Source organism: Bemisia tabaci, chromosome 2, assembly GCF_918797505.1.
Source record: "Bemisia tabaci chromosome 2, PGI_BMITA_v3".
Classification (NCBI taxonomy): Eukaryota; Metazoa; Arthropoda; class Insecta; order Hemiptera; family Aleyrodidae; genus Bemisia; species Bemisia tabaci.
Genome location: NC_092794.1, coordinates 24,322,617 through 24,348,356, shown reverse-complemented (window position 1 = coordinate 24,348,356; position 25,740 = coordinate 24,322,617). Strand labels below are relative to the sequence as shown.

Genomic DNA, 25,740 nt, shown 5'->3' with positions numbered 1-25,740 from the left:
GATACAAGCCTCAAAAGACGTCTTAATAGATTTAAAATTTCAAAAATATTCCGGAGAAGGCTTTCCGGACCGTCCTCTGTACTGGGGGGTTATTATATGCCCCCCAAACCCCCAGTGGTAGAGAGGCGAGAGCTAGACCTCCCGTGCCAAAATTCCCTAACCGAGCTAGACCTTCCGTACCAAAATTCCCTAACCACGCCTATGTCACAGGGAAACATGCCCCTGTTAACAACTAACTAACAAGTCTCTCTCATAGCGCTTCTGTGCGCTCAGAGACGTCCAACCGCCACTTGATTCCGATCTAGCCAGAACTCCTCCGGCAGATCGCATCTCTTCATTTCCTGCCCCATTCCCTCAATTCACGATTTGGCAGGGCGTCCTCTACGTTTTTTACCAGGGAGAACCGGGGACCCATGTTAATAATTTCTCTAAAAAAACAGCACATTTGCACCTGGGTCTGTTCCTAACTTCAGCTAAAGCCAACAGAAGACCTAATTTTGTGTAGAAAATAGTTCAAAAATCACTATGACCGTATCGGGTAAGTCTGATATCCACATCTTCACAATCTATGCGTAAGAAATATTTGTCTTTTTAAAGCTGCCCGCTTCAAAAACGATACAACGATACTATGGGAGGAGACGTGATTTTATCAACCGCCGTGTTCATATTTACGTTTTCCTTGGGTTGATTAAGTCTGTGGCTCTTCCTCCCAATTTGCGCGCAGAAGCGTCACTCATTTTGAATATTGTATAGCATCCTAGTCGCAAGAGTAAGCTCCTCCCACGAAATGTTCATCTGTGTAGTATCGTTTTAGAAGCGGGAAGCTGCAGATTGTGAAGTTGAGAATGTGTTTCAGGTTCTCTCGATGAGTCAGCGTGATTTTTGCTCCATCCTCATTGAGAAACAGCTCTCCTTAATGCCCTGGCTAAAGTTCGCAACAGGAGCTAGTCGGCGTGCCCCAATTTTTTCGGAAACTTTGAGTGAAAATGAACCATTGAAAGAAACTGTCCTCTTATTAGTTATTAGTTAATTAATTAATCCTTCCTTTTTGTTTGCAGCTCGCCTGGTGAAGGCCCACTACCTCCGTCATACTTGGTAAGTTACTTTTTAAAGCTCATATCTTCTTCCTTCCATCTAAAATCGTATTTTTTTGTTGAATTGCCAATATTTCTTACAAACTATGTTTTGATTCGCACTGATTTCTGTTGTTTTTTTTTTTGGTCGAGCGGGAAGCTCATTTATAGCTAAATTATCGGAGGATGTGCTTCTCGTTAGTTCGCTGGGGGGGGGGGGGGGTGTGAAAAATGACGCTGATGTCAGATTTCAGGTGGCAAGCTTTCCCCCCCCCCCCCACAGCGAACTAACTATAGAAGCACATCCTCCAACAACCTAGCTATAAATGAAGTAGTAGTACTCGGAATTTTCAACCGTAGACGGCGTTGTTGCGACTTTTCAAACAGGCATTATCAATTTTTGAAAATTGGTGCAAATTGAACTTTTATCGTGAATATCTCGACAACGAAAACTTGGAACGATCTCCGGGTTGCGCGAGCATTCTCGTTTTTTATCAATTTTCCAAAAATGTATCAGAAGGGGGGGGGGGGGTCTGCCATTCGACAATTTCAAGTTGCTTCACTCAGGAAGGACCCTACGGCCCAAATGAGCCACCTCTAAAAAAAATCAGCCCCTTTCCATAATGAGCAATGGTCAAAACCGGTACCGCTTCTATCAGTCCCACGTAATTTCTCACACGCGGAAACTGAGCGAGCAACTACTCGAACTCCGGAGTAGGTATGTGGTATCACGAAATGAAATTTATAGCTTCTCGCATAACTTTATTGAGACGAATCTCGCGTAATTTCTCACACGCGGAAACTCAGCGAGCAACTATTCGAACTCCGGAGTTGGTGTGTGGTATCATGCAAAATTGAAGGAAATTTATAGCTTCTCGCATAACTTTATTGAGACGAATCTCGCGTAATTTCTCACACGAGGAAACTCAGCGAGCAACTATTCGAACTCCGGAGTTGGTGTGTGGTATCACGCAAAATTGAAGGAAATTTATAGCTTTTCGCCTACCTTAAGTTAATGATGTTTATGAATTAGCTCGCATTGATGTAAAAATCGCGTATCTTAACAAATATTGATGTGAAAAATGTGTGTTTTTTTCGTTGTAAATCAATTGCTGGAAAATTTGAGAATACGAGGAGATAATGACATAAAAATAAAAAACGACTAGTTTTTATAGGAATTTAACAGGCCGGATCAATGCGCCTTTGCCTTGATATTACGCAGAGAAAAATACTTCGTGCGGCATGGGACCCGATGTTGAGGTCTAATGGATCTCTGAAGTTTTCGGATCTCGCGTCCGAAAACTCGAGGTCCAGTAGCCGAAGTTCGTGTAAAATGTCTGAAGTACTTCGGATTGTACCGGCGCATTTCAAATGTGTGACCCAAATCTTTAGATATGTAACAAAGTACTTCAGATGTTTGACCCGAACCTCTCGGCAACTGGATCTCAAGTTTTTGGACGCGAGATCCGAAAACTTCAGAGATCTATAAGACCTCAAATTCGGGTCCCATACACGAAGTTTTTTTTTCCGTGTGCAATGATTATCGCGTATTTTCTCATTGTCTTAAAAAAATTGCTAGAAAAATCACGAATTTTCCGTTGTACCGAGATGAAAAGCACGTAATATCTTTCCATTGGTAGAATCCGCGGGAAATGTCGCGCATTTCTGCGATATTGAGATAACACTTGCGTAATCTCGCGCTTCACACACGCAAAAACCAAGCGAGCAACTATTCGAACGCCGGAGTAAGTTTGTGGTATCACGCGAAATTGAAGGAGAATCATAACTTCTCACCTATCTCAATTTACCAACTTTGCTAAATTTTATGCTCTCATTGATATGAAAATGCTGTACTTTCCGCGATATTGAGTATAGAAAATTGTGTGTTCCCAGTCAACCGAAAGTAAACTTGTTTATGTGCCATTTTAAAGGTGAATAACACGTAATTATGAATAATTTTACAAAACCGCCGGAAAAATTGAGTATTCACTGTGATATTGCACTGATTATGGCGTAATTTCTCACATCCTAAAAAAGATTTCTCGAGTAATCCCGCATTTGACGAGAAACGGAGATGAAACGCGCGTATAATGTCTTATGATTTAATGAAACCGTCGAAAATATCGCGTGTTTCTCGCGGTTCTGAGATTAACTCGCGTGATTTGTCCCTTCTTCAAACGTGGTAACGTAGCGACCAACTATTCGAACTCCGGAGTAGGTATGTGGTATCACGCAAAATTGAAGGAAAATCATAGATTTTTAACTATTCAAGTTACGGACGTTTATGAATGTAATGCTCGCACGATGCGAGCAACTATTCGAACTCCGGAGTAGGTATGTGGTATCACGCAAAATTGAAGGAAAATCATAGCTTTTTATCTTTTCAAGTTACGGACGTTTATGAATGTTATGATGCGAGCAACTATTCGAACTCCGGAGTAGGTATGTGGTATCACGCAAAATTGAAGGAAAATCATAGCTTTTTAACTATTCAAGTCACAAACGTTCATGAATGTTATGATGCGAGCAACTATTCGAACTCCGGAGTAGGTATGTGGTATCACGCAAAATTGAAGGAAAATCATAGCTTTTTAACTATTCAAGTTACAAACGTTTATGAATGTTATGATGCGAGCAACTATTCGAACTCCGGAGTAGGTATGTGGTATCACGCAAAATTGAAGGAAAATCATAGCTTTTTAACTGTTCAAGTTACGGACGTTTATGAATGTTATGATGCGAGCAACTATTCGAACTCCGGAGTAGGTATGTGGTATCACGCAAAATTGAAGGAAAATCATAGCTTTTTAACTATTCAAGTTACGGACGTTTATGAATGTAATACTCGAATCGATATTAAAATCGCGTATTTTTCGCGATAATGAGATTTTTTTCCGACTGGATTACGTCTTTCCTATCTTGACTGTAAAAATCACATAAATATCTTAATTTCTATAAAAAAAAAAATTCGCGTGTCATCTGTGATATTGATACTTAAATTTTTTAATGTTTGTCATCTTGATCATTAAGCTGTGGAAAATTTGCAATTTTTCGCGATGTTGAGGCGAATTACAGGTAATTTTTCATGATTTTACAAAACCGCCGAAAGAATTGCGTATTACTCAGCTGTGATATTGCAGTGATTATTGCGTAACTCCTCATTTTTTAAATATACAAATCGCGCATTTCTTTTTATACTGGGCTGAAAGGCGCGTAATTTCTTTTGATTTAACGAATCCGTCAAAAATATTCTTTCTCGCGATTTTGAGGTGAAATCGCATAATTTTGCCCTTCATCATACAACGATGCGAGTATTACTTCAAACTCCGGAGTAGGTATGTGGTATCACGCGAAATTGAAGGAAAATCTTAGCTTTTCAACTCTCCAAGGTACTGACGTTACGACTGTAATGTTTGCATAGATATGAAAATCGCGTATTTTCCGCGATATTGAGATTAAATTTGTTTTGACCAGATTACTTCTTTCGTATCTTCGGTTGTAAAAATCATACAGGGATCAGAAGAGAGCAAACGTAATGGATAACTTTTGGAGGGACCTAGGTTCATCCTAATGTTACTTTGATTGTCATCGATGGAGGCCGCAGAGACATTCGTTGAGCTCCGTGACTATTACCTTACTAAGTTTATGCCCCAATCCCATTGAAGAGTATAGGTGGATCAAGGTAAAAGAAAAGAAAGTAAAAGACACGAATTGTTTGTTTTTCTTCTTTTTAGTAAAAACACTTTATCAAAATGATGAGGTACATGAGAACGTGCGCAACGAGAGAGATTTTATGAAATAACGTAGCCAGAGAACGCCATTCATTGGAGCTCGGTTTTAGGAAAGTTTGGTCTGCGGAAAGTGGATAAGGTTGTGGCTTTCCTTTCTTCCCGATCAGGTTTTCGTTTGAGATCATCGATGGCATCCCTGTTGCACCGCCACTGGGCGTTCTAATGCCTCCAAACTTACTCCTCTCGTCAGAATTCAACTGAAACGTTTACAAAATGGAAACGGTATTGCGTTAAAATGTTTAAAAAGTGCTCATAGACAAATCATAGTCGTAAAAAAAAGGGAAAAAACCACCCTTGCTAAATGAAGATACTTGTACTTCGCTCCGGCCTCTTGGCGTGGTCGAACAATGTCTTTGGGTCGAACTGACGTGCAATACATCGCACCGATTACGCAATTTTTTTTTTTTTTTTTTTATTTATTTATTTTTTTTTTTTATTTTTTAAATTGTGACTTTTAGGCCCAATAAAACTGCGATAACCCTTGAGCATGGGTTCAATGAATCATTCACAAAAAATTGCAAATTTCGAAGAAATGAAATAATTAGATTTGTGGTTTTGATAAAAACGCTGCATTCGATGCAGAGATCGATCGCTGTATCGAAAACGATAATTTCTCGTAGCCAATCCATCTTTATATTTCTCAGAAACTTGCACATTTTTTTGAAATTTACGTTGAAAGGAGGTGAAACTCTCTATCTGAGGGCAAAAGCTCAATTTCCTGAAGTGCCCTCCAATTTAACAAAATTGCCCCCTCGATTTATAAAATTGCTCGATTTAAATTTGCCCCTCGAATTGCTCGATTTTATAAATGAAGGCAAGGCAAGGCTCTAACAGGCGTTCTTACATAAACTAACACCCGTACAGACGCACACAGAAATACTTACTAGTGTTGAATAAGGGGAAGGTCTTAAGAAGTTTTGTCCAAGCCTAAAATCAGCTATGGAACTGAGGAGCCTTGAGATTGGCTTTGGATGAGATTCCTGTTTCCGTAGATTGTCCATGGCGATGAAGATCCCCAGAGATACGCCCATCAAGCCCAACACGGTCGAGTAAAACACAACTGCGGGATTTAAGAGAAAATACGGTTTATGAGATTTTACGAAACAAAATGCAATAATCATGTTGCCCTTTTATATTTTTGTATTTCATTATAATACCTGCAATCTTTAAAACGAATAAATTCACGGGGAAAAACGATATATTGCGCTAAGCACTACCGGTTTAGATCAATAATGGAGCCAGCTGATATGGCAGTACTGCTGACAATGAGATCTACAGTCTGTAGGGCTGGACCCTAAAGTTTTAGGGCTCAGCGATATTGCCATACTAGCTGCTAGTCCCATTTGATCTAAGCAGTTAGTACTCAGCACCAAATCGTTTTTTCCGTGCTCAAAAAGTATATAAAAGTATATGACAGAAACTGTCAAAAAATAATTTCATTGCCGACGCGACAGAGAAGATTTTTCATTTCACGTAAACTGGAAAAGTAACATTTTTGGATACACGGAAAAAATTGAATGTTGATTTAGCACTTATACTGTTAAAAAGATGTCCAAGTTTCAAATGCTGATTTTACAATACAAAAATGCTAACATAACATTTTAATTTGTACGTTTTGCAGTGGGCGTAGTTACGTTAGCATTTGTAAAAATGTAAAATCAGCATTTGAAACTTGCCGGACATCTTTTTAACAGTATAAATGCTAAATCAACATTTAATTTCTTTCCGTGTATTATTAAAGCTTGAGGAAATAGATCGAACATAGAAACTCAAGAGGAAAATGTCAACATTTTTACGCATAAGTAGGTCTGTTGAAGTATAATATAAAAGTGAAAATCCTCGTGTGCTGAAGACTTTAAGAATGCATTCCCCCCCCCCCAAATTTCGCACAATTTTTACCTTGAAGCATTTTCAGAGCGCAAGGTAAGACAAAATTTATCTAGGAATTAAATTCGTAAGCGTTCTAAATAAAAATTCAGCTCCCTAAGCTCCTTATGTATGTTTGAGAGATAGTGACTTTTAAAGAACTTGCTTTACCTACGCTAAGACCTTACTTTTCAAAAACTTCTCTCAAGCTGACCCAAAACCTCGTGCAAAATGTTGACATTTCATCTCCACAGTAATTTTTCTTAAAGTTCGAGGAGAATCAAATTAAGGAAAATGTGAGTTTGTGAGGTACACGGGACTCTTCCAACAAAATGACGTGTTTTTTCCTAAAATTGCGGTAAAAATCGTCCGCTATATTTTTATATACTTTTTGTTGGGGATAGGGAGGGGGATTGCGGTAAAATTGTAGGCGAAAAAGGAGACAAAACATGAAAGAAATCATCGCTTTAAAAATTTGGTTTTATAGAATAGGATAGCTAAGAACTTCAATATTGACTCGTTTGCGTCAATCATTGGCTCAGTTGGCTGACAAGGAAGTTCTCAGTTGTCAGGCACTTAGAATAATGGAAATTACCAGAAACTATGACGTCAATTCAGCGATACAAACCTATGAGGGGTGTGTGGACCATGATAGGTAACTTGATTGAGAAGTAGATGAGGAAGAGGACAGCAATAACAGCGCAGATACCGTTAAGGATGAATCTCTCCATCGATTCCGGAGGCAGCCAAAATGCACTCATTGTTAGCATCATCGTCACTGAAAAAAATACCATCATGAGAAAAAGTGCTTGAAATTTTAGAACTGTACCATCATTTTCGAATATTACTGGGTGTCTAGCGACCTGGGAAACTGGGAAATCAGGGGAAACGTCAGGAAATCTGCTAAGATTTGGCAGGTCAGGGAATTTTATTTTGCAAGCAATTTTCGTGTCAGGGAAATCATAAAAACGGATTTTTTTTGTTGAAAATTCATGATCAAGTTTCAGGAAAATGGAATCGACACTAAAATTTCTACCAGAATTTCCGCTGATGTCTTTCAAATTTTAAAACTGAGGCAAACGGATCTCGTATAAGTTTAGGCACCATACATTTTGCTCTATTTATTACATTATATCCCTAAACTCTTCCCCCATTATATGCAATAATTGAATTATCATCTATTTGAAAGAGTTTTTTGTTATTTCCGGATATTGCGTAACCTAGTGGTCGTTGGCCCAGACAAATGTACCGTTTGAAATACTTCATTAATTTAATATTCAAACTCTCAGAAGTCTGGGCTTGAATTTGTTGCATCTTTTTTTCCCTCATGGACCGTTGGCCACAATTCAAAAATGCCAACCCTCTATTTTTTATATTTTTGAAAAAAAACTATAATGGCCGACTTTATCGCCCCTATTTTGATCCAGTTACGGGTTTTAGAATGCTACCTTTTCCAGCTCTTTCCTTAAGAAAAGCAGTTCATTTCAATCAAAAAGTATAAGGTATTTTTTTGAACCAATGGACCGTCTACGAATGACGAGTGAGCAGGTATGATTTTGAGACGACGAGACTTTACCTATGGCTGGAAAGATGATAGTGTAGAAGAAGGCCGGAGACTCTTTTTTCACAGTGTAAGAAAAGATGATTTCGACGTAGGGCTCCGGGCAATGGTGGTAATATTGAACGAACCTCTTTTGTGAGACATCGATTACTTTCCATTCAGAGACCTCCAGATCTTCGATAGAGGACTGCAAACATATTTTTTACAATGAAAATATTTGCGAATTTGGATCATTTCGTTTTTCCGTGCAATTTTTAACAAGGTGGAGGAATGGTGCTGGGTCCACACCATTTCGCGGGGAAATCAAAGTCAAGAAGTTCCAAAAATTATAATTAGAGTCAAAAATAAATTCCTTAACTCCAATGAGTACCAGTACCAAACTGAGGCGGGAGAGTGTTCATACCTTGTTACACACAGTATTCGGGCCACTTCTTAGTGTTTTTTCTCACATTAGGTATTATTACTGAACCTGAATGCTTAAAAATTAACATTTTCGCTGTATGCATGATTTTACTTGTGCTTCAATAGATGGACTACATTTTGCAATGAAGAAACGCTATTCCTGCCTCATTTTAGTGAAAACTTATTAGTCATACTTTTTTCTCGACTGATAGGTGCTTTTGAACCAGAAATACTTCCTTATTGAGGTGCTTTTGAACCAGAAATACTTCCTTATTGCAAAATGAAGTCCAACGCAATTTGATTTTTCTGAAAATTTCGAAGAAGAATCTCCCTATCATCCTCAAAATTACACATTCTATTGAAGGAAATACAGTGATATAGTGACGAAATATAGTTCGGATGCTCCCATGACATTCTAGTTTGACGCGGGAGTGTAAGTAATGGGACTAGTCGACATTCATTCGGACATACATCGCCAGCAACTTGCGCATGCGTGTCGCGTATTGCTCTGCCTTGCAAAGTAAATGCGAGTCCGGCTTATGAGCATTCGAGAGTTGCCAAATTTCCGCTCAGAAAATCTTCATTTTTGATGAATGTCATGAACATATTTCCTTGCGATTTTCAGACCTTTTCAATCAAATCACGAACAAAATCCTCTGAAAAATTGGTAGAGGAATGCTCACACATTTTCCTGAAAATTTTTGATTTGTTGGAGGGAATTTGTTGACGTCCAATGGCTCATACGGTATTGGCCTAGCATGGCAGTGCCCTGCTGCTGTGTGAGAAGGTACCCGTTCGTTGCGCCTTCGTTTTTGTGGATAGGCAGCGTGGACATCCCTTGAGCATGAAGGCTTTACCATACCATCCATCATGGTTGCATCGAATTTGCATGCTCCTTATTGCGAACTTTAGGGTAAATAAGATGTCAACTTGTTAGGTATTCTGTGCTAGAACGTACCTTGGCCTTGTCGAGCTGTACGTCGATGGAGTTGCCGTCGTAGCTCCAAGAGCCGAGGCGGAGCTGGCAGGTCTGTTGGTCGTACGGCCAGTAAGTGAGGTCCAGGGTGCAGAACACGGTGAAGCGGCTCGGGGGAACCCACAACACCGACCCGTCGGATTTCACGATCGTGCTCGTCTGCCCGTAGTAATCGATTATGTTCCCGTGCGCGCTAGGAACAAAAAAGGGCTAAATAGTCACATCAGACATTTTGTAAATGCTGCCGTGCTAAGGAAAAACGCCGTATGAACACTCGAGAGTTGCCAGATTTCCTTCGACAAAGTGTTTATTTTTGAGGAAAGTTATGGCTCCTATTTTTCCTATTTGAAATTTTCAGTCGCTGAAGATGAAATAGCAAAGAAAATTATCAGAAAAATGGAAGGAAAATGCTCATAGTTGCCTGGGTACCGGGGGGGGGGGAAGGGTGGGGTCGTACCAGGAAATTAATGTTTCATCAGAAGAGATTTGGCAACGCCTGAAGGCTCATATTGTGTTTTTCCTTAGCATGGCAGAATGGGTCAGTTGCGCTGGTCTCAGAATCGTGTTTTGATGCTTGATTCTCGTAGATCAGCTGAAAATAATAAGATCTGCCTGAACAGCTACTTCCTACGTTCAGTATTAACCGGGATATCGCGCATTGAAAAACTCGGTTTATGACGTCATCCACCGCGGTACTATATACCATGGTTTCCTCCACATCGGTTTCATCAATCAATGAGACGCACATTCGCACTTGTCAGCAGGCTGATTGTTGAAATCGATAGACAAAAGAATAGACAGAGAAGACATAGGGAGTATGGAGCGATCCTATCGGTTGAAATGAGTGATTCTTTTGGACCAAGTAAGAAAATTATGGACTAACTAAAGGGTTTGTCGTGGGTTGCCATATGTTAGTCTATTACCTGCTGCCTATGTCCATTTCAACCACCTGCTTTCAACGCAATAGGATCGCTTTATTTTCAGCCAGTTATCTTTGTCCAAAGTTTTGTCTATCAATTTCAACAATCAGCCCGATACACATCTTTCATTTGGACTACATTTTGCAATTTGGACCTATAAATTCTGGCTCATCTGAAAAAACACTTATGTGCATAGGGAAACTAGTGGCACATACGTTGTTTTTAAACCGGGCCGGAATTTATCGGTCCAAATTGCATAATGCATTTCATTTTCATGCGAAAATGACGTCAGACTGTCGCAGTCTAAAACGCGTAAACTCATTTGGCATGGACTCTTAGGTCAATTAGCGTCACCTATCTTTTTTGCGCTCCATACCTGCCGCTTTATATAGCTGAGATCCAAACGGCATAATTTGCGGCCCCAAACCAGAAGACACGCACGCAAAAAAGTTCGGTAACGCCAATAATTGACCTACCCCCGTCTTGTGTACTCGACGCAAACTGTTCATCTGTGTTAGTTAAGTGACGGTGATTCCTACCGACCTGTTGTAAGCGAGGATGTCCGGGAGCCAAATCTCATGTTGCGGGATGTTGATCCGAGAAATTCCGTTGTAGTCGCTTGTATTCCACTTCAGCTTCTCGTCCTGCCAACTCTGTAAAAGAGCCAAACATATGTGAAACTTCCTCAACCCTATTTAAACCGTGATAAAATTATTTCAGTGATCGCAATAAATGTTGCTACCTATCAAGGCACTTCTCTTTATGGGTACAATATTGATGTGTGTCACAATGAAAATTTACCAATCACTACCTATGAAAATTTTGAGTCTGCAAACTTGAAGTCTTGGGTCATTTAGATTATAATTAACTTAACTGATAAAAAGCCGGATCAGCCTAATTACATCAGACGTTCACTGAAAACAAAAATTTTCTGGAGATATTACTTTGACTTAAAGTGTCGTTTCTTTTCAACAATGTTTATTTTTTTAAATATTTTTTATTATTATGATTTTTTTTTTTTTTTTTTTTTTTTTTTTTTTTTATCTGTCCATTTTTTTAAGTTTAATCCGTTAACTTAAGTCAGTTCTTTTTCCGTTAAAGAAACGTTGTTTTGCTATCGTTTTTTGAACTTAAACTTACCGATAGCAAAACGACGCTTTTTTAATTCAACGAAGCTGACTTTAAGTTGATTATGCACGGATTTCATCGGAAAAACCCAAATTTTGTTGACAAAAAACAACGCTGTAAGTCAAAATAATATCTCAACAATTTTTTTCAGTGTTGTCTTATTTCCTCTCATGTTTTATTTTTCCAACGAAACGCCAATAAACTTTCTGCCTTGAAATTTCCCAAGTATATTAATACGATCCAGTGAAAATTTACAAAATATAACAGCATTTGGGTCTCTTTTAGAAAATAAAACTTGAGAGGCTGCGTGAAATTCAGTCGGACTGATTATTTTCAAAATCCATGACGAATAAAAAGATGCGCACAAGATAGAGAAACGGGAAGAATATGATAGACTCTTACCATTGGAAGCCAACAATTAAGCGCCATTTCCGATTTGCTATAATCCTGAAATTCACAATATCGGAATCAGATAATATGACATAAAAAGACTACATATATAGGGGCGATAGAATCTAAAAAGTTGTTTCCCCTTTGACTCGTGCTCAATATTGTTTCGTTCTAATTTAAACATTGGTCGCTAATAGTGTAAATTTTTGAGCTATACACCATTACACAACCGTGCGCATTGAGCTGAAATTCTTTAGGAAATTATAGCAACGTTGCGCAATAAATTTAGCTGTGTAACAAGAAGAAAAAATAATTCTTGCTCTTTCAGTGTTTTTAGTAGACTGCAGGCATTGCATTCTCTACTTTTTTAGTCGTCGTGACAGGGTTACGTTTGTGGTAACTATTATTTTGGTCCCAGAAAAATTGCTATTACAGCTAGCATTGATGGGGTTGGAGGACAAGGCGCATGAGGGCAGTTCTTGAAAAAATGAGGATATTCATGAACTCAACTAAAACTAGTTCGGAAGTATATTCTGAGAAAAATTCACAACTAAAATCCAACTTTAAAGCATCATAACTGAAAAAGAATGCGAGACCTGGTATTCGCATAGAGCATTGAAGGGGCAACGATTGGTGTTTTCCTACCTTAGTCCACCATAAACATATGAGTGCCAAATATACATATAGCCACTAGGAGGGTTGCCGCACATTCAGGGAATACCGGGAAAACTGGAAAACCTCAGTATTATATATAACCTCGGCATTTCATAAAGTCAAGAAAAACCTGGAAATGTCAGGGCAATCACCTTCATTTGCTTTCTCGAGTTTGTTTGACGTTTCGAATGACAAATTTTGCCTGAAAACTATTTCTAACTCAGAGTTTTTAACAATCATTCGTTCAATTGTCAGGGAATTTTACCAAAATATGCTCGGGAACTGTCAGGACCTCTAATTTTCCAAATTCTGTGGCAACCCTGCAGTAGAAGTCGCATGTGTGTGTTGCTTTTATTCAGTCATAAGAATCGAATGCTCACCAAAGAGACGTGTAGAAGGATCAAGCTAAGGTAGACGGTGGTGATATTTTGATGTTCAGTCGGTCGGGAGTACTTGTCGTAAGATTTCAGCAGGTCCGTTTTCAGCCTGTCCGTCCACGTCGGGTCCCATAGTCGATTCACCCCATCGCCGCCAGGTCGCGCTGAAATGAAAAGCCACCCGAAATTGATAAGTATTAATACAAGGAAATTTTCAATCATTCAACAGGGATTCGATTTGATTTAAGATGGGTCCATAGCACTGTGAGGACCGAAAGTGTTCGTAACTCAACTTTGAGGTTCAGGAGCTATGTGGCGCGCATGAAGCTCGATTTTTAGGGGTCATTGAAGATTTTTAGGGGTCAGATTGACCTTTTGCCCATATCGACGTATTTCTATCATACGGAACTAAGCGCCATAGGGGGAGGAAGAGGTAGAGGGGGGCTTGGATTGGCGGCGGAACCGGGCGTCGGGCTCATTCCGTCCTATACTCGCAATGCTTTTCCATGGCACTTAGCTCCGTTTGACAGAACGCGCTATCCGGCATTCTCAATTCCTCAAAAGGAACTCTAACTGGCGCTTAGTTCCTTTTGACAGAAATACGTCCATATAACACTGAGCATTTAATGAAAAGTTAGTCGCAAGGTGTTCTGGTTACAGAACTAGTTGCTGTAACTTAGGGGAATTCGGAAAAATCACCCACCAGGAAAAGTAGGATTTTTTCTTTGGGGGGAAAGGGGGGGGCAATCTTTAGGGGTCACGTTGGCGCAGAGACTTCACTCTACAGGCGCCATGACCGATTTCTTACACGCAATCGGCGCGTTGGCGCCTGTGAGTTTCGAACACTGGAGCGATTCGATATTTGACTGATCGATAGATAAATTTTGCATGTAGGAAATTTTTCCCAAAATTCCCGAATTTTACACGCGTACGCGTACGTTAGGTATTTTACAGAAGATTTGACAGAGAAGCGTTTTGCAGAGCATTATTTGGAGAAGTGAAAGAAAACGAAGCAATTTCGAAGATAGCTGGTATTTGCTTTCGCAGAGCGATTGCTAAAATTAGCCATTAAAATGTAAATCAAAGTACCGTTGAATATGTATCCTCTTCAAATTTTAGCTGGAAAGCGAGTCCCGCAACATATAATGGTGGGATCGCGACTTCTTAGCAAGATATTATATCATGTGCACTTGACGCTTCCTAAATGGAGCACGAAACATCCAAATGACGTCATTTTCGCATTTTGCCTTATCTAATGTTAATTATGAAGACTTAGATCTTCTTGAAAAGTCTACATCCAAACTTCCCGTTGTGTAAATAATTTGTATGTAAAGTTTTGAAGAGAAAAAAATCTGCAGCAGAGTGCTTTCGTTTGCAATGGGCCTGTTGCAAACTTTAGAGGAGGGTATAAAGAAGAGTTATTTCTTATCGTAAGTGGCTCAAAAATCACGATAAGCACATCGGGAAAGTCCGAAATGTACTCCTAACTTCACAAGCTGCGTAAGAAATATGCTTTATTTAGGTTTCCCGCTTCATAAACGGCACACTGGAAAAAAAAAACGTTCAATCTAGAGTCCAGACACTTGAAAACATTGACAAGAAAAAGGACTCTTGATTCAATCAGATTTAAGCTTAAATCAAAAGGAAATCCGCTCAAATTAAGAGGCTTGGTTCCTGATTTAAGCTTAAATCTGATTGATTCAAGAGTATTTTTTCTTGTCGATGTTTTTAAGAGTCTGGACTCTAGATCCAAAGTGTTTTTTTTTCCAGTGCACTACGGTACAGGTGAACATCTCGTAAGAGGAGTTGTTCCATCCAACTCTTGCGCACTAGAATGCTACGCAATATTCAACATGGCCGACGCCAACCCGCCAAAAATGCGAAGAGACGGTTTTTATCAACCGGCGACATGTTTATATTTATGTACGTTTTCCTTGCGTTGATAGAGACCCTGGTTCTTCCGCACGATCTGCACGCAGAAGCATCAGCCATGTTGAATACTATGTAGCAATGTAGCATCCTAGTGCGCTAGGGTTGGATGGAACGACTCCTCTCCTCACATAATGTTTACTGTGCCGAAGTATCAGTTTTGGAGCGGAGAGCTTAAAGAGACCCATAGTTCTCACGTAGATTTTGAGGTTGAGAGTGAATATTCCAGGCTTTCCCGATGCGCTTAGCCGCGTGATTCTTGCGTCATTCTCCTTAAGAGACAACTCTTCTTACGCTCTAGCTGGAGTTTGCAATAGGATCATTCTGCGGAACTCGCCCTAACGCCAGCCTGCGTGCCCCTTTTGCCGGAACCTATTAGTAAAAATTAATCATTAAAAGAAACTGTCCTGTCATTAGTTCATCAATTAATCTTTCCTTTTATTTTTGTTTTCAGCTCTCCTGGCGAAGACCTAGCACCTTCTTCGAAATCGGTAAGTTAACTTTTCAAACTCATATCTTCTTGACGCCAAAATACACGAGACGAGACGGGATTTTATTAACCGGCGTGTTTATATTTACATTTTCTTTGCGTTGACAAAAACTGTGGTGCTGTCACAGGTACTGCATTACCTGTAACCTTAATTTTCTGAAACTTCTAACTTTTTCATTCAAATTCAATCTAGTCATTAGGGATGGTTGGATTTCGTCCACTTTTCGTCTTTTAGTCTCTATCATCCAGCCATCACCTACAAAATTAATGACTAGACTTGCAACTGATAGCTCCACTGATTATAGCCAGCCAATAGCGTATAAACTTGCTGTCTCGCCACTCGTGACGTCTTCAAGATTATAAAAGCGTGTGCTGCTGCCCCTTTCTCATGGTCCATTCCATCCCCGACCCGTATTCACATACGAAGCGCCTTCAGGCCCTTCTGGCGTATCTATTAATAAGTGTGACTCTCTTTTTGTAAAATTGTAACTTTTTCCAAATTCGTTCAATAGATAAACTTTTTGGCCCTTCTATTCTCTTGTCCAATTTCTGCTCTCCCACAATCCTCGCTATTTCTAGAGCGCGTACTTAGGATCATTTAGATGTTTTCAGTCCGTCTAAAACGCAACCAATCCGTCAAACGCGACATGGTATCTCAACCGATCCAAAGTGCGTGACAGGCGCCTCCTTCGCCCGGATGTTGAATTAGAGTCCCTTTATACTGAGAGTAAAGACAATGTGAATCAAATTCTGATTGGTTCCCGTATTTTAGGCCTTCACTGTGTCACAAACGGGAATAAAGATTACATTCTCACCAATTGCAAATATGATAAACAAACTGGAATGGACCGGGGAATAGGGGGTTCGGCAAGAAACAAATGGACTGAGAGAGGGAACGGAGAAAGGAATTCAGGAATAGGTTGACCAAAGATCACAAAAAACGTCCGATCTGTATGATCTTTATTCCCGTTTGTGACATTCATAAGCCGCGTTGTAGGATGCGAAAGGGTTGGATGGAACGATTCCTCTGATGGAATGTTCAGTGTTTACCTGTGCCGTAGTATCGTTTTTGAAGCGGGTAGCTTTAAAAAACGCTCGATTGTGAAGGTAGGAGTGTATTTCAAAATAATTGATTTGGGTAGAAAGTAAAAAATTGGCCTCCGGCCAATTTATGCGCGGCGCTTCGCGCCGCGTACCGGCGCTACGCGCCGGCATTTGGGGGGCTTCGCCCCCCCATCCGCTTAGCGGATTGGTGCGGGGACCGCACGGGACTTTCTCGCTCGAGCCGGCGCTTCGCGCCGGCATAGACACTTTTACTGGAATATTTAGAAAAATACTGCCAATTTTACAAAATCATAAAGTTTGATTGGAATTTTGATCACAGGATAATAGTTATGAAATTTTTATTCAAACCATTGAACTTCATTGTAAATGTCTTCGCGATATGTGGTGAATTCATATATTCGGACTCGACTTGTTGATTTTATGAGGCATCTTCAATTAAATATGTAATTGATTAACTAAGTCTCCTGTCAAAGATGGCGATCCGTAAAAATCTTAGCTTTTCTACGATTCATTAGGATCCATTAGATTAATTGACATCATACTTCAGATACGATTTTATATTATAATCTCTCCTTAAGCACGGTCAAAAGCCATCAAATATCTACTTGAATGGGTAGAATGACTATTCGATGTTCAAATAGTCTTAAAACTAAACGGTTTTCGCTTAGCATCTCCCAAATTTTAAATTTGGCGGGCGAATCTACCTGCTGGAAGGTTCACGACACGCCCGCCAGGAGCGCCATCTCCTTACCGCGTATCCCGTAACTCAAAGCGAAAACAATAGAGAGCGCCATCGACAAACGTCAACCAGAGACAAGTCAACAAACGTCACGTTATAACAATTATAACCTCCTTCATTAACAAGCATTAAATCAGTCATATTTGTGCCGAATTATTACATTATATTTGTGCTTAGTACCTCGTAAAAAGGAACCGCAAAAGATGGAATCTGCCGGGATTCTAAATTCATTAACAACAAACATATTAGTTTTTAATAAAGATCTAAGTGTCAGTTCTTGGCGTTAGCTTGATGATTCATAGTACCTTTGTAATGTGAGTATGTATCTAATTAGTTGTCTAATTTTGCTTTGTGATTACCTACGGAGTAATTTTGGAAATAGTATATGATGCATTATATAATGCATTTGAATTCCTAGGTTTCACCTGACTCAAAGCGTTTGCTGCTATTATCTAGAAGCGCTCCGACTCATTTATCAGAGAATTGAGCGTTTCCTATCGGCCCCTCTGCAATTATGAGATTAGTCCATGAATCCTTTAGGAACTTAAATTAATGACTCAGATGGTGCTTTTGAGCCAACTTTCAAAGAATTAAAGGCATTTTTTCAAAATCTACAGTCCATGAGCTCTCCGTGTGACCGAAGTGCTCTCCTCGCTATATGACGCGTAACCCTTCAATTTTTAGTTTAGTCCAAAGACCTCGTAGGAACTTAAATTAATGAACCAGGTGGTGCTCTTATGCCAACTTTCGAAGAATTGAAGGCATTTTTTTTCATTTTTTTTCAAATTTACAGTCCTTGAAAATGAGCTGTTTCGCGGAGCAAAGTGCCCTACTTTTGGGCCTCGTATCTCTTGAATTTTGAGTTTAGTCCAAAGATCTTTTTGGAACTTAAATTAATGACCCAGGTGATGTGCTTGATGCCCATTGTTAAAGAATTAAAGACATTTTTCAAAATTTACAGTCTTTCAAAATGAGCTTTCCGTGTGATTTTGCTAAAAATGGACAATTGAGCGTAGCCCCCCAAATTTTAGCGTACCTCAAAATCGTTGAACGTGCATAAGGAGACCATAGATATAGTGTCCTGTGCCAATTTTGAATGAAATCGAACAGATAGATTCTGAGATATCGCTGTACACAGATTTGGGGGACGCCACACGGACGGACACACATTTTTTCAAGTATGGTTATTTTTACTCCTGGGACCTTAAAACGTCTAGAAATGATGAAATTTCAACTTTTTTTTTTTTTTTTTTTTTTGGAGGATGACAATACTTCCTCTCTACCCTATGGGAGCGAGAAAGTAAAAATGGAAGAAGACACAGTGTCCTGTACGAAACACCTCTGTAATATTCGTGGTTCCTCCGCTAACATACATCCTGTATCATGCATCAAGTTGTAGCGCGGTCAGGGTTGTAGCATGCAAAGTATGTGTTGAAGAGAAAGCTTACTTCGTTGGCTCGGGGAAGCCTAAGTTCTGAGTTTTTTCCACTTTTCCTGCTGACGAGTCTGTTGGTTCTTGCAACTGTGAAGTTCGGAAACGCTACGAATGGTTTCCTCCTATAGTCAACTATAATAATACACCAAAGGATGAGTTCAGAATGTCAGATCAACATGAGATTTTTCACACTACTGAGCAAAAAGAACTTGTTCTTAGAATTTTTGATCGGAAAATGGACTCGTACCAGATACTTTTTTTTCTTGTCCATCTTGTTTCCCCCTTCTACATTGTTTTTTGGATCATCAATGTCATAACGAAAAGAAAAAGGAGGAGATAATTTTCCTTTTCGTGTCTAGAGCTGTATTACAGGTGCGAAAAATAACTTTCATATCTCTGCAGTGGGGGAGGGAAGTATTTATTTCACTTTTTTACTGAGTTTATTCCTCACAATGACACGTCTGTTGAGTTCACCAAAGTGCTAAGTGCGGAAAAATGTGATTAAACGGTCCTTTCAGCTCTCTTCCCCGTTTCGTTAGTTGAAGAATAAAAAACTAAATTTCCTCTATAAAAAATCAAAACCTTCGATTTTCTTGAATACTGATCATAGGGGAGGAAAAATATTTAAAATTAAAAATCCTGTCTGTCAATAGTTGCCAAGCGTGAATCAAGCAAAACTTTAAAAATGTTGTAATTTGAAAATTTGAATTAAATTAGGGTCCAGCGGTTTACAGGTTTACACTGACCCACCCTGTTTTTTCAACCAAATGTTTTGAGCCCTCTCCTGTCCTCCATCCGCCTAACTAGTCGTACAACTTCTTAATCGAACAGAATATGATTTTGATATTTCATTAAGAACTGAATTGAAGGCAATCCACCCTTGGGGTGTCATTTCGGTGGAAAAAACTCAAAGATAAATGTCTCTTTAAACAAGATCTTTGAGACCCATAAAAATTGCAGACACTCGTGGAATTGTGCCTAACAGAGACATGCAGTAAGCTTTTTATGACAAATCATCAGGATTTTTCTTTAGACTGATAGGCATCGAATTTATAATGGATCTTGGAGATCCTTATGAGTATAAGATACCTGTCTCCTACCAAGTGTTGGGAGTACTAAACTGAGTTGGGATTGAAAAATTTTCGCACGAGACGAGTTTACAAAACTAATTTGAATCCGACTGTGTTTTTCTGCATGTCTTAAAAAATTAAGAAGGAGAGAGAGAGAGAATCTTTGATGCATGCACAAACCTGTGGTTGAAAGTTGTTGTCCCAGCATAAAATATTTGGAGCCCTTGAGAGAGGACGAGCATTTCAGGAGCGCCAAAAAAATGATCACAACCATACCTAGATCCAAAAAACGTTTAGCAATCATATTGAAATGGATGAAATAACTCCAAGCACACACTGAAATTTAACCAAAAGACCGGTGGAGCACGCACTTGTAAATTTTATCCCATCGTTTGAGGGGTAAGATAAATAATTCAGATCATAGGTATCACGAAGGTTGCATTTTGTTTGAATGTGTACGAGGCACGTTAAGTTAAACTAAGTTACATGAAGTTAAGTAAGTTACATGACATTAAGTTGAGTAAGTTAATTGGAGGCGAGCGGCGCCATGGCGGGACGCGACGGTCAAACCGATGCGGTATCGGGAACTCAGTTTTGATTTACCGGTTTCGGGATGTAACATCTAAATCGACGAATATTCTTATCAGCGCGAACCGCGGGCGTTGCGGGGAAGGGTGACGGGCTAGGCGCTCGATAATCCCAGGTGATAGATAAAATTCGCGGTCGGTTGAACTCAAGATAACGGCACGGAGTGAAGGCCACCGTACAACCTGCTCGAAAAGTTCGTTTGAGGTGAATATCTGCTCCTACGCTCCCCCCCCCCCCACATCTAGGGACAAAAGCTCTTATCGCGTCGCGCTATTGAAATGATACTTTTAAATTGGGCCGAGTCTAACCAAGGTGCAGCGAGCCGCATTTTGGGGGAATAAAGAGTTCGGAATAGTTTTGAAATCGACTTGTTATACATTGTCACTTCACTGGAAAAAAAAAACACATTGGATCTAGAGTCCAGACTCTTAAAAACATCGACAAGGAAAAATAATCTTGATTCAATCAGATTTAAGCTTAAATCAAGAACCAAGCCTCTTAATTTGAGCGGATTTTCTTTTGATTTAAGCTTTAATCTGATTGAATCAAGAGTCCTTTTTCTTGTCAATGTTTTCAAGAGTCTGGACTGTAGATCCAATGTGTTTTTATTTTTCCGGTGATTATTAAAAATTTCAAGTCGAAATAAAATATTTTCATCGTAAATACAGTCGTTAAAATTCATCTTCAACATTTTATTTTTTTCACTAGTAAGAGCTTGGGGAGCGCTCTAGACTTAGTTCAATTTGCCTTAGTTGTTCAACAAACAATCTTTAACATTGAGCCTTATTGATGATTAAAACGTTTTATTTGTTAAGACGGTACTGACGAATAATGTTTTATTCATCGGTAAGGCACTAACGAATAGTCTCTTCGTAAAAATAAACTGTTACATCTTGCCGCGGCCGGCCTATCGAACGCTTATGTTACTTCGCTAAGGAAAAACACCACATGACTCTTTGAACGTTGGCAAACGCTTGGTAAAACCCGAATATTCTGGGAAATTTTAGTATTTCTCTTCCAATTTTTAATCGAATTTTTTTCGCGTTTTCTATTTAAAGTGTCTAAAAGATCCAAAGAAAAGTATTTTTAATTTTCCTAAAAAATGAATGTTTTATTAGAAGAAATTTGGCAACACTCTCACTCGAATGTTCACATGGTCCTTTTCTTATGAACGGCTCACGGACCATTGAAGCTTACCGCAAGTGCGATGTTGATATAGCGCATCGGAGCAACTATTCGTGCTCTGCGGGTACCCGGGTTGCATACTCCAAAAATGAAGGCGCTCCAGTTTTTCTTGACCCAAGAGTGGTGAACGAATACCAGAGTTTTTACAGCTGGGGGTTTTAAATTTAAAGAAAAAGACTCTCCAGGAACTTCTCTGAAGAGAAATGGACTCTCCAGGAACTTCTCTGAAGAGAAATGGACTCTCCAGGATTTCATTTACCATTCTTGGCGCTAGAGATTGGACTCTTTCATCCGAATAGGAACTATCGGCGGGGCAAGTTTAGCGATAGTTCGATTGATTTATGCTTTAAACCTATGGGGAAAGATCTATATACAGGGTGTTCTCAACGAACACCTTATTAATCGATTCTTTACCATGGCCTCAAATGGGGAAGTCTTGACAAGCGATCGTTCACGCGCCGCCACTGATAGAAACCGTGTAGAAATGAATGAAATTATACTGGGCCCTGTCGTAGGATTTGCGTGCTTTATATCAAAGTCACGAGAGAAGCGTGTAACGCACAGCACCTGAAGCGCAAAGCGCTTTGAAATGTTGGACCGCAAGTAGTCAGAATCGTGTAGCTCTCTAGTTGGTTGTTAATTTTTTTTTCTTGAAAAATAAATGAGACGTAATTGGACCGAGTTCATCAGAAAGGAACCAATCAACATAAAGTCGAAACTGAGAAAAAGAGGCTTGAAGTTTTATTTCTCCACAAGACTCAGTTTAGACTATATACTTTAACCCCTCTTTTCCTAGACTAATTTATTTTTCGACTTATAATTTTTAGCTGGAGAAAATATACTCAAAAAAATTCTTAACTCAATTTTTTGGGAAATGAAGGGTTGGTGCCTACTTGATAAACTCTGTCCACCTACACACGTTCAGCTTCAGGCATCGAAGCCATTTGGCTCGTACTGCCGCGCTATAATAAATAACGCCGTATGAACATTCGGGAGTTGCCAAATTTCACCGCAAAAAAACATGTACTCTTGAAGACAGTTCTTGATCATTTCCATTGAAATTTCCAGTTATTCCAGGTTAGAATACAAGCAAAATAGTCCGAAATTTGTGTAGAAAAATATTCATAACTTTCTCAGTAAATTCGTTATTTATTAAAGGAGAAACGGCAACGTCTGGAGGTTCATACGGAGTTCTTCTTTAGCACGTTTCGCGTTGAAAACTCTTCACTGGGAGAGAGCTGCCTCTATTTATTTGCTCATTTTAATAAACTTTATAGTTAGGTAAATGAGTCAACCATTTTCGAGGGTTTATGGCTCGTGATCGAGGGACCTGATAATTAGAAATCGGCAAGTCGCAAAAACAAACTGAAAACTTCGGAGAGGAAAATTACAGTTGCTGAAGTGTGTGCGCAAATATTTTCAAGAGTGCGCATTCTTCTCGCTGCTCGCCTTTTCAAACGAGTGCTTTGATCTTTCACAAGTCTTATAAAATTCCCCGCCGTTCGCATGCGGAGTGCTAGAAAAGCCTCTCGTAGAAGAATCGAACTATTCCTGAAGGGGAATGTTTTGTATCAAAACCGAACCACTGAAGTCAGAAGTCGCTCCATGGGGTCCATTTTTAACTAGGGCAAAATAAAAAACTGCACCGTAATAGACGCATTTGGTGTGACGTCACAGCTCGATATAATTTCAATATCTCGAAAGTCGAAACGCGCCCCAACAAACGAATATAATGTAGAGAAATCAGCTGGATATAGGCAGGAGGGTGGGGGATTCGCTTGATGACTATGTATGATGTTTCCAGCTTATTATACAATCGATTCTTGTGAATATGTGATTCCAAACTTTTTGGTAAATGACCACCTTTCATAATTTTAAGTCCCATGGATTAATTGTTTGGTTTCAGGCTAGTTTTAGCACTCTTTCGTCAATGGAGATTTTGTATGTGTGAGGAATTTGCGATTTGACCATTGATTCTTCTGTAAAAGTTTGCGAGAAACACGATGCTGCCACCGGTTTTCTCTGAAATCATCTCCCAAGCTCAAAAAAAGCTCTCAAAATGAGGCCAAAATGGAGGGGATATCCCACCCTGCCCTGAGAGTCCACCTCTACATCAAACAAACTCTCCATGCAAAGATAGGGAACAAATACATTAGCAGGGTTGCCGTGTTTTCAGTTTTGGAGTCCCCAAATAAAGTGGCAGCCCTGTCAATGTATTTGCTCCCTTTCTTTGCATGGGTGAGTTTGTTTTGATGTAGAGGTGGACTCTCAGGGTAGGGTGGGATATCCCCTCCATTTTGGCCTCACTTTGAGAGCTTTTTTTGAGCTTGGGAGATGATTTCAGAGAAAACCAGTGGCACCATCGTGTTTCTCGCGAACTTTTACGTAAGAATCAATGGTCTAATCGAATATTCCTCACACATGCAACATCTCCATTAGAATTTTTAGGGCAGTTGAGGGTTGAACTTTATCCAAAGGTTATGCAATCGGTTCAATTTCATTTCCGTTTTGTCCGTGACTAAATGAACAAAATATACGAATACTTGAACGCAATCTGATGACTAGGAGGCAGACAGTCATCGAGCCACTCTAGGAGAACTTTAATCTTTAGAAATTCAAAGATATAAAACTACTTTGTTGTCTCACTACTATGTTCAGCATCGTTTATTTGAATGATACATTTGCAGAGATAAGTTGATCTCTCGTGCCGATGGACGCTCTTTACTTTATTAGACTGAAATGAGCAAATTTCGTACTTTTCAGGATAATATCATGTGAGTAGTTTATTATCCGATGGGCAAAGAGGAGAAGAAAACTGTTGATTTCAATTCACGTGATAGTCGCTTGCCTACTCTCACGTCTGGAGAGATGGCTCAAGCACGTGGTGTAGAGTTTTAAGGAAAATAAACAAAACGGATCCCGAAACGCCCCGCCCCGCCCGCGCCCCGGCCAACGGTATATGGAGCAAGTCGTTAATACTGCCATGCTAAGGAAAAACGCTGCATGAGCCTACAAACGTTGCCAAGTTCCCTTCGATAAAAACCTAAATTACTGGGGAATTTGTGAATATTTTTTTCCAAAATTTTCGGACAATTTTGTTCGCAATTTAATCTAATATATCTAAAAATTACGAGGAAAAATGTGCATGAATGTCATCAAAAATACATATTTTATCGAGGGAAATTTGGCAACTCTCGAATGGTCATTTGGCTTTCTTCCTTAGCACGGCAGAATATGAAACGGTTTTATCGATGGAGTGCACTAGAAAAAAAAAAACAAAAAAAAAACAAAAACAAAAAAAAAAAAAAAAAAACAAAAAAAAACACATTGGATCTAGAGTCCAGACTCTTAAAAACATCGACAAGAAAAAATACTCTTGATTCAATCGGATTTTTGCTTAAATCAAGAACCAAGCCTCTTAATTCGAGCGGATTTCCTTCTGATTTAAGCTTAAATCTGATTGAATCAAGAGTATTTTTTCTTGTCGATGTTTTTAAGAGTCTGGACTCTAGATCAAATGTGTTTTTTCCCCCCAGTGAACCACACTAAAAAAGAAACGTAACTCCGTTTCAACGTTGCTAAGTTTCTACTCGCAATTATTGGAATTTTCATGAATATTTCTTTTTTCTTCTATTATGGACGAACTTCAGGAAAATTTGAAAAAACATCTCACATTCATATTTTTGCAAAAAAAAAACGAAAAAAAGAAAAAAAGTAGTAGTAGTAAAATAATTTTATTTTAAAGCGGTAGTAGTAGTAGTAAAATAATTTTATTTTAAAGCGGTGCTTTAGCATCTAAGGCCATTTACACCTCTAAAGAGGGCAGTAACAATAATAAATTTACATGGAAATATCAGTAATAATACAAAAGGGTTGAAGGGAAAAGTTAAATTTTGAGATTAGTGGAGCGCATAAATTCAAAAAGTTTCACAGGATGAGTATTCAGAAGTAAATTATTAAGAGAGGGTAAGGGGTAGGGAAAAAAACGTTTTCGGATATCTTTATAAAGTGGGCAACTTATAAGAACGTGATCTACCGTTAAGGGGGAATTTGGACAAGAAGTGCAAGCAGGACGGTTTGATTGGGTCATCAAATAGCTAT

General features: G+C 39.2%; 1 protein-coding gene and 1 long non-coding RNA gene across 2 annotated transcripts in view; one reads left to right on the top strand and one right to left on the bottom strand.

Moving 5' to 3' along the window:
* The window catches only part of LOC109043570 (uncharacterized), a 151,086-nt gene that overhangs the window by 4,423 nt on the left and 120,923 nt on the right, over positions 1-25,740 (top strand). The window contains exons 2-3 of the long non-coding RNA XR_011899273.1: positions 1,059-1,095; positions 15,522-15,558. This is a non-coding gene — a long non-coding RNA (uncharacterized lncRNA). The remainder of the gene's footprint in view (positions 1-1,058; positions 1,096-15,521; positions 15,559-25,740) is intronic.
* On the bottom strand, positions 4,785-20,568 carry LOC109043567 (acetylcholine receptor subunit alpha-like 1). The gene is made up of 9 exons (XM_019060806.2): positions 20,047-20,568; positions 13,142-13,302; positions 12,120-12,164; positions 11,133-11,242; positions 9,652-9,862; positions 8,307-8,478; positions 7,359-7,508; positions 5,749-5,924; positions 4,785-5,061 (listed from the first exon to the last, which is right to left on the bottom strand). Exons 1-9 carry the CDS (start codon positions 20,168-20,170, stop codon positions 4,804-4,806), a joined length of 1,407 nt encoding a protein of 468 aa, XP_018916351.2. The 5' UTR covers positions 20,171-20,568; the 3' UTR covers positions 4,785-4,803.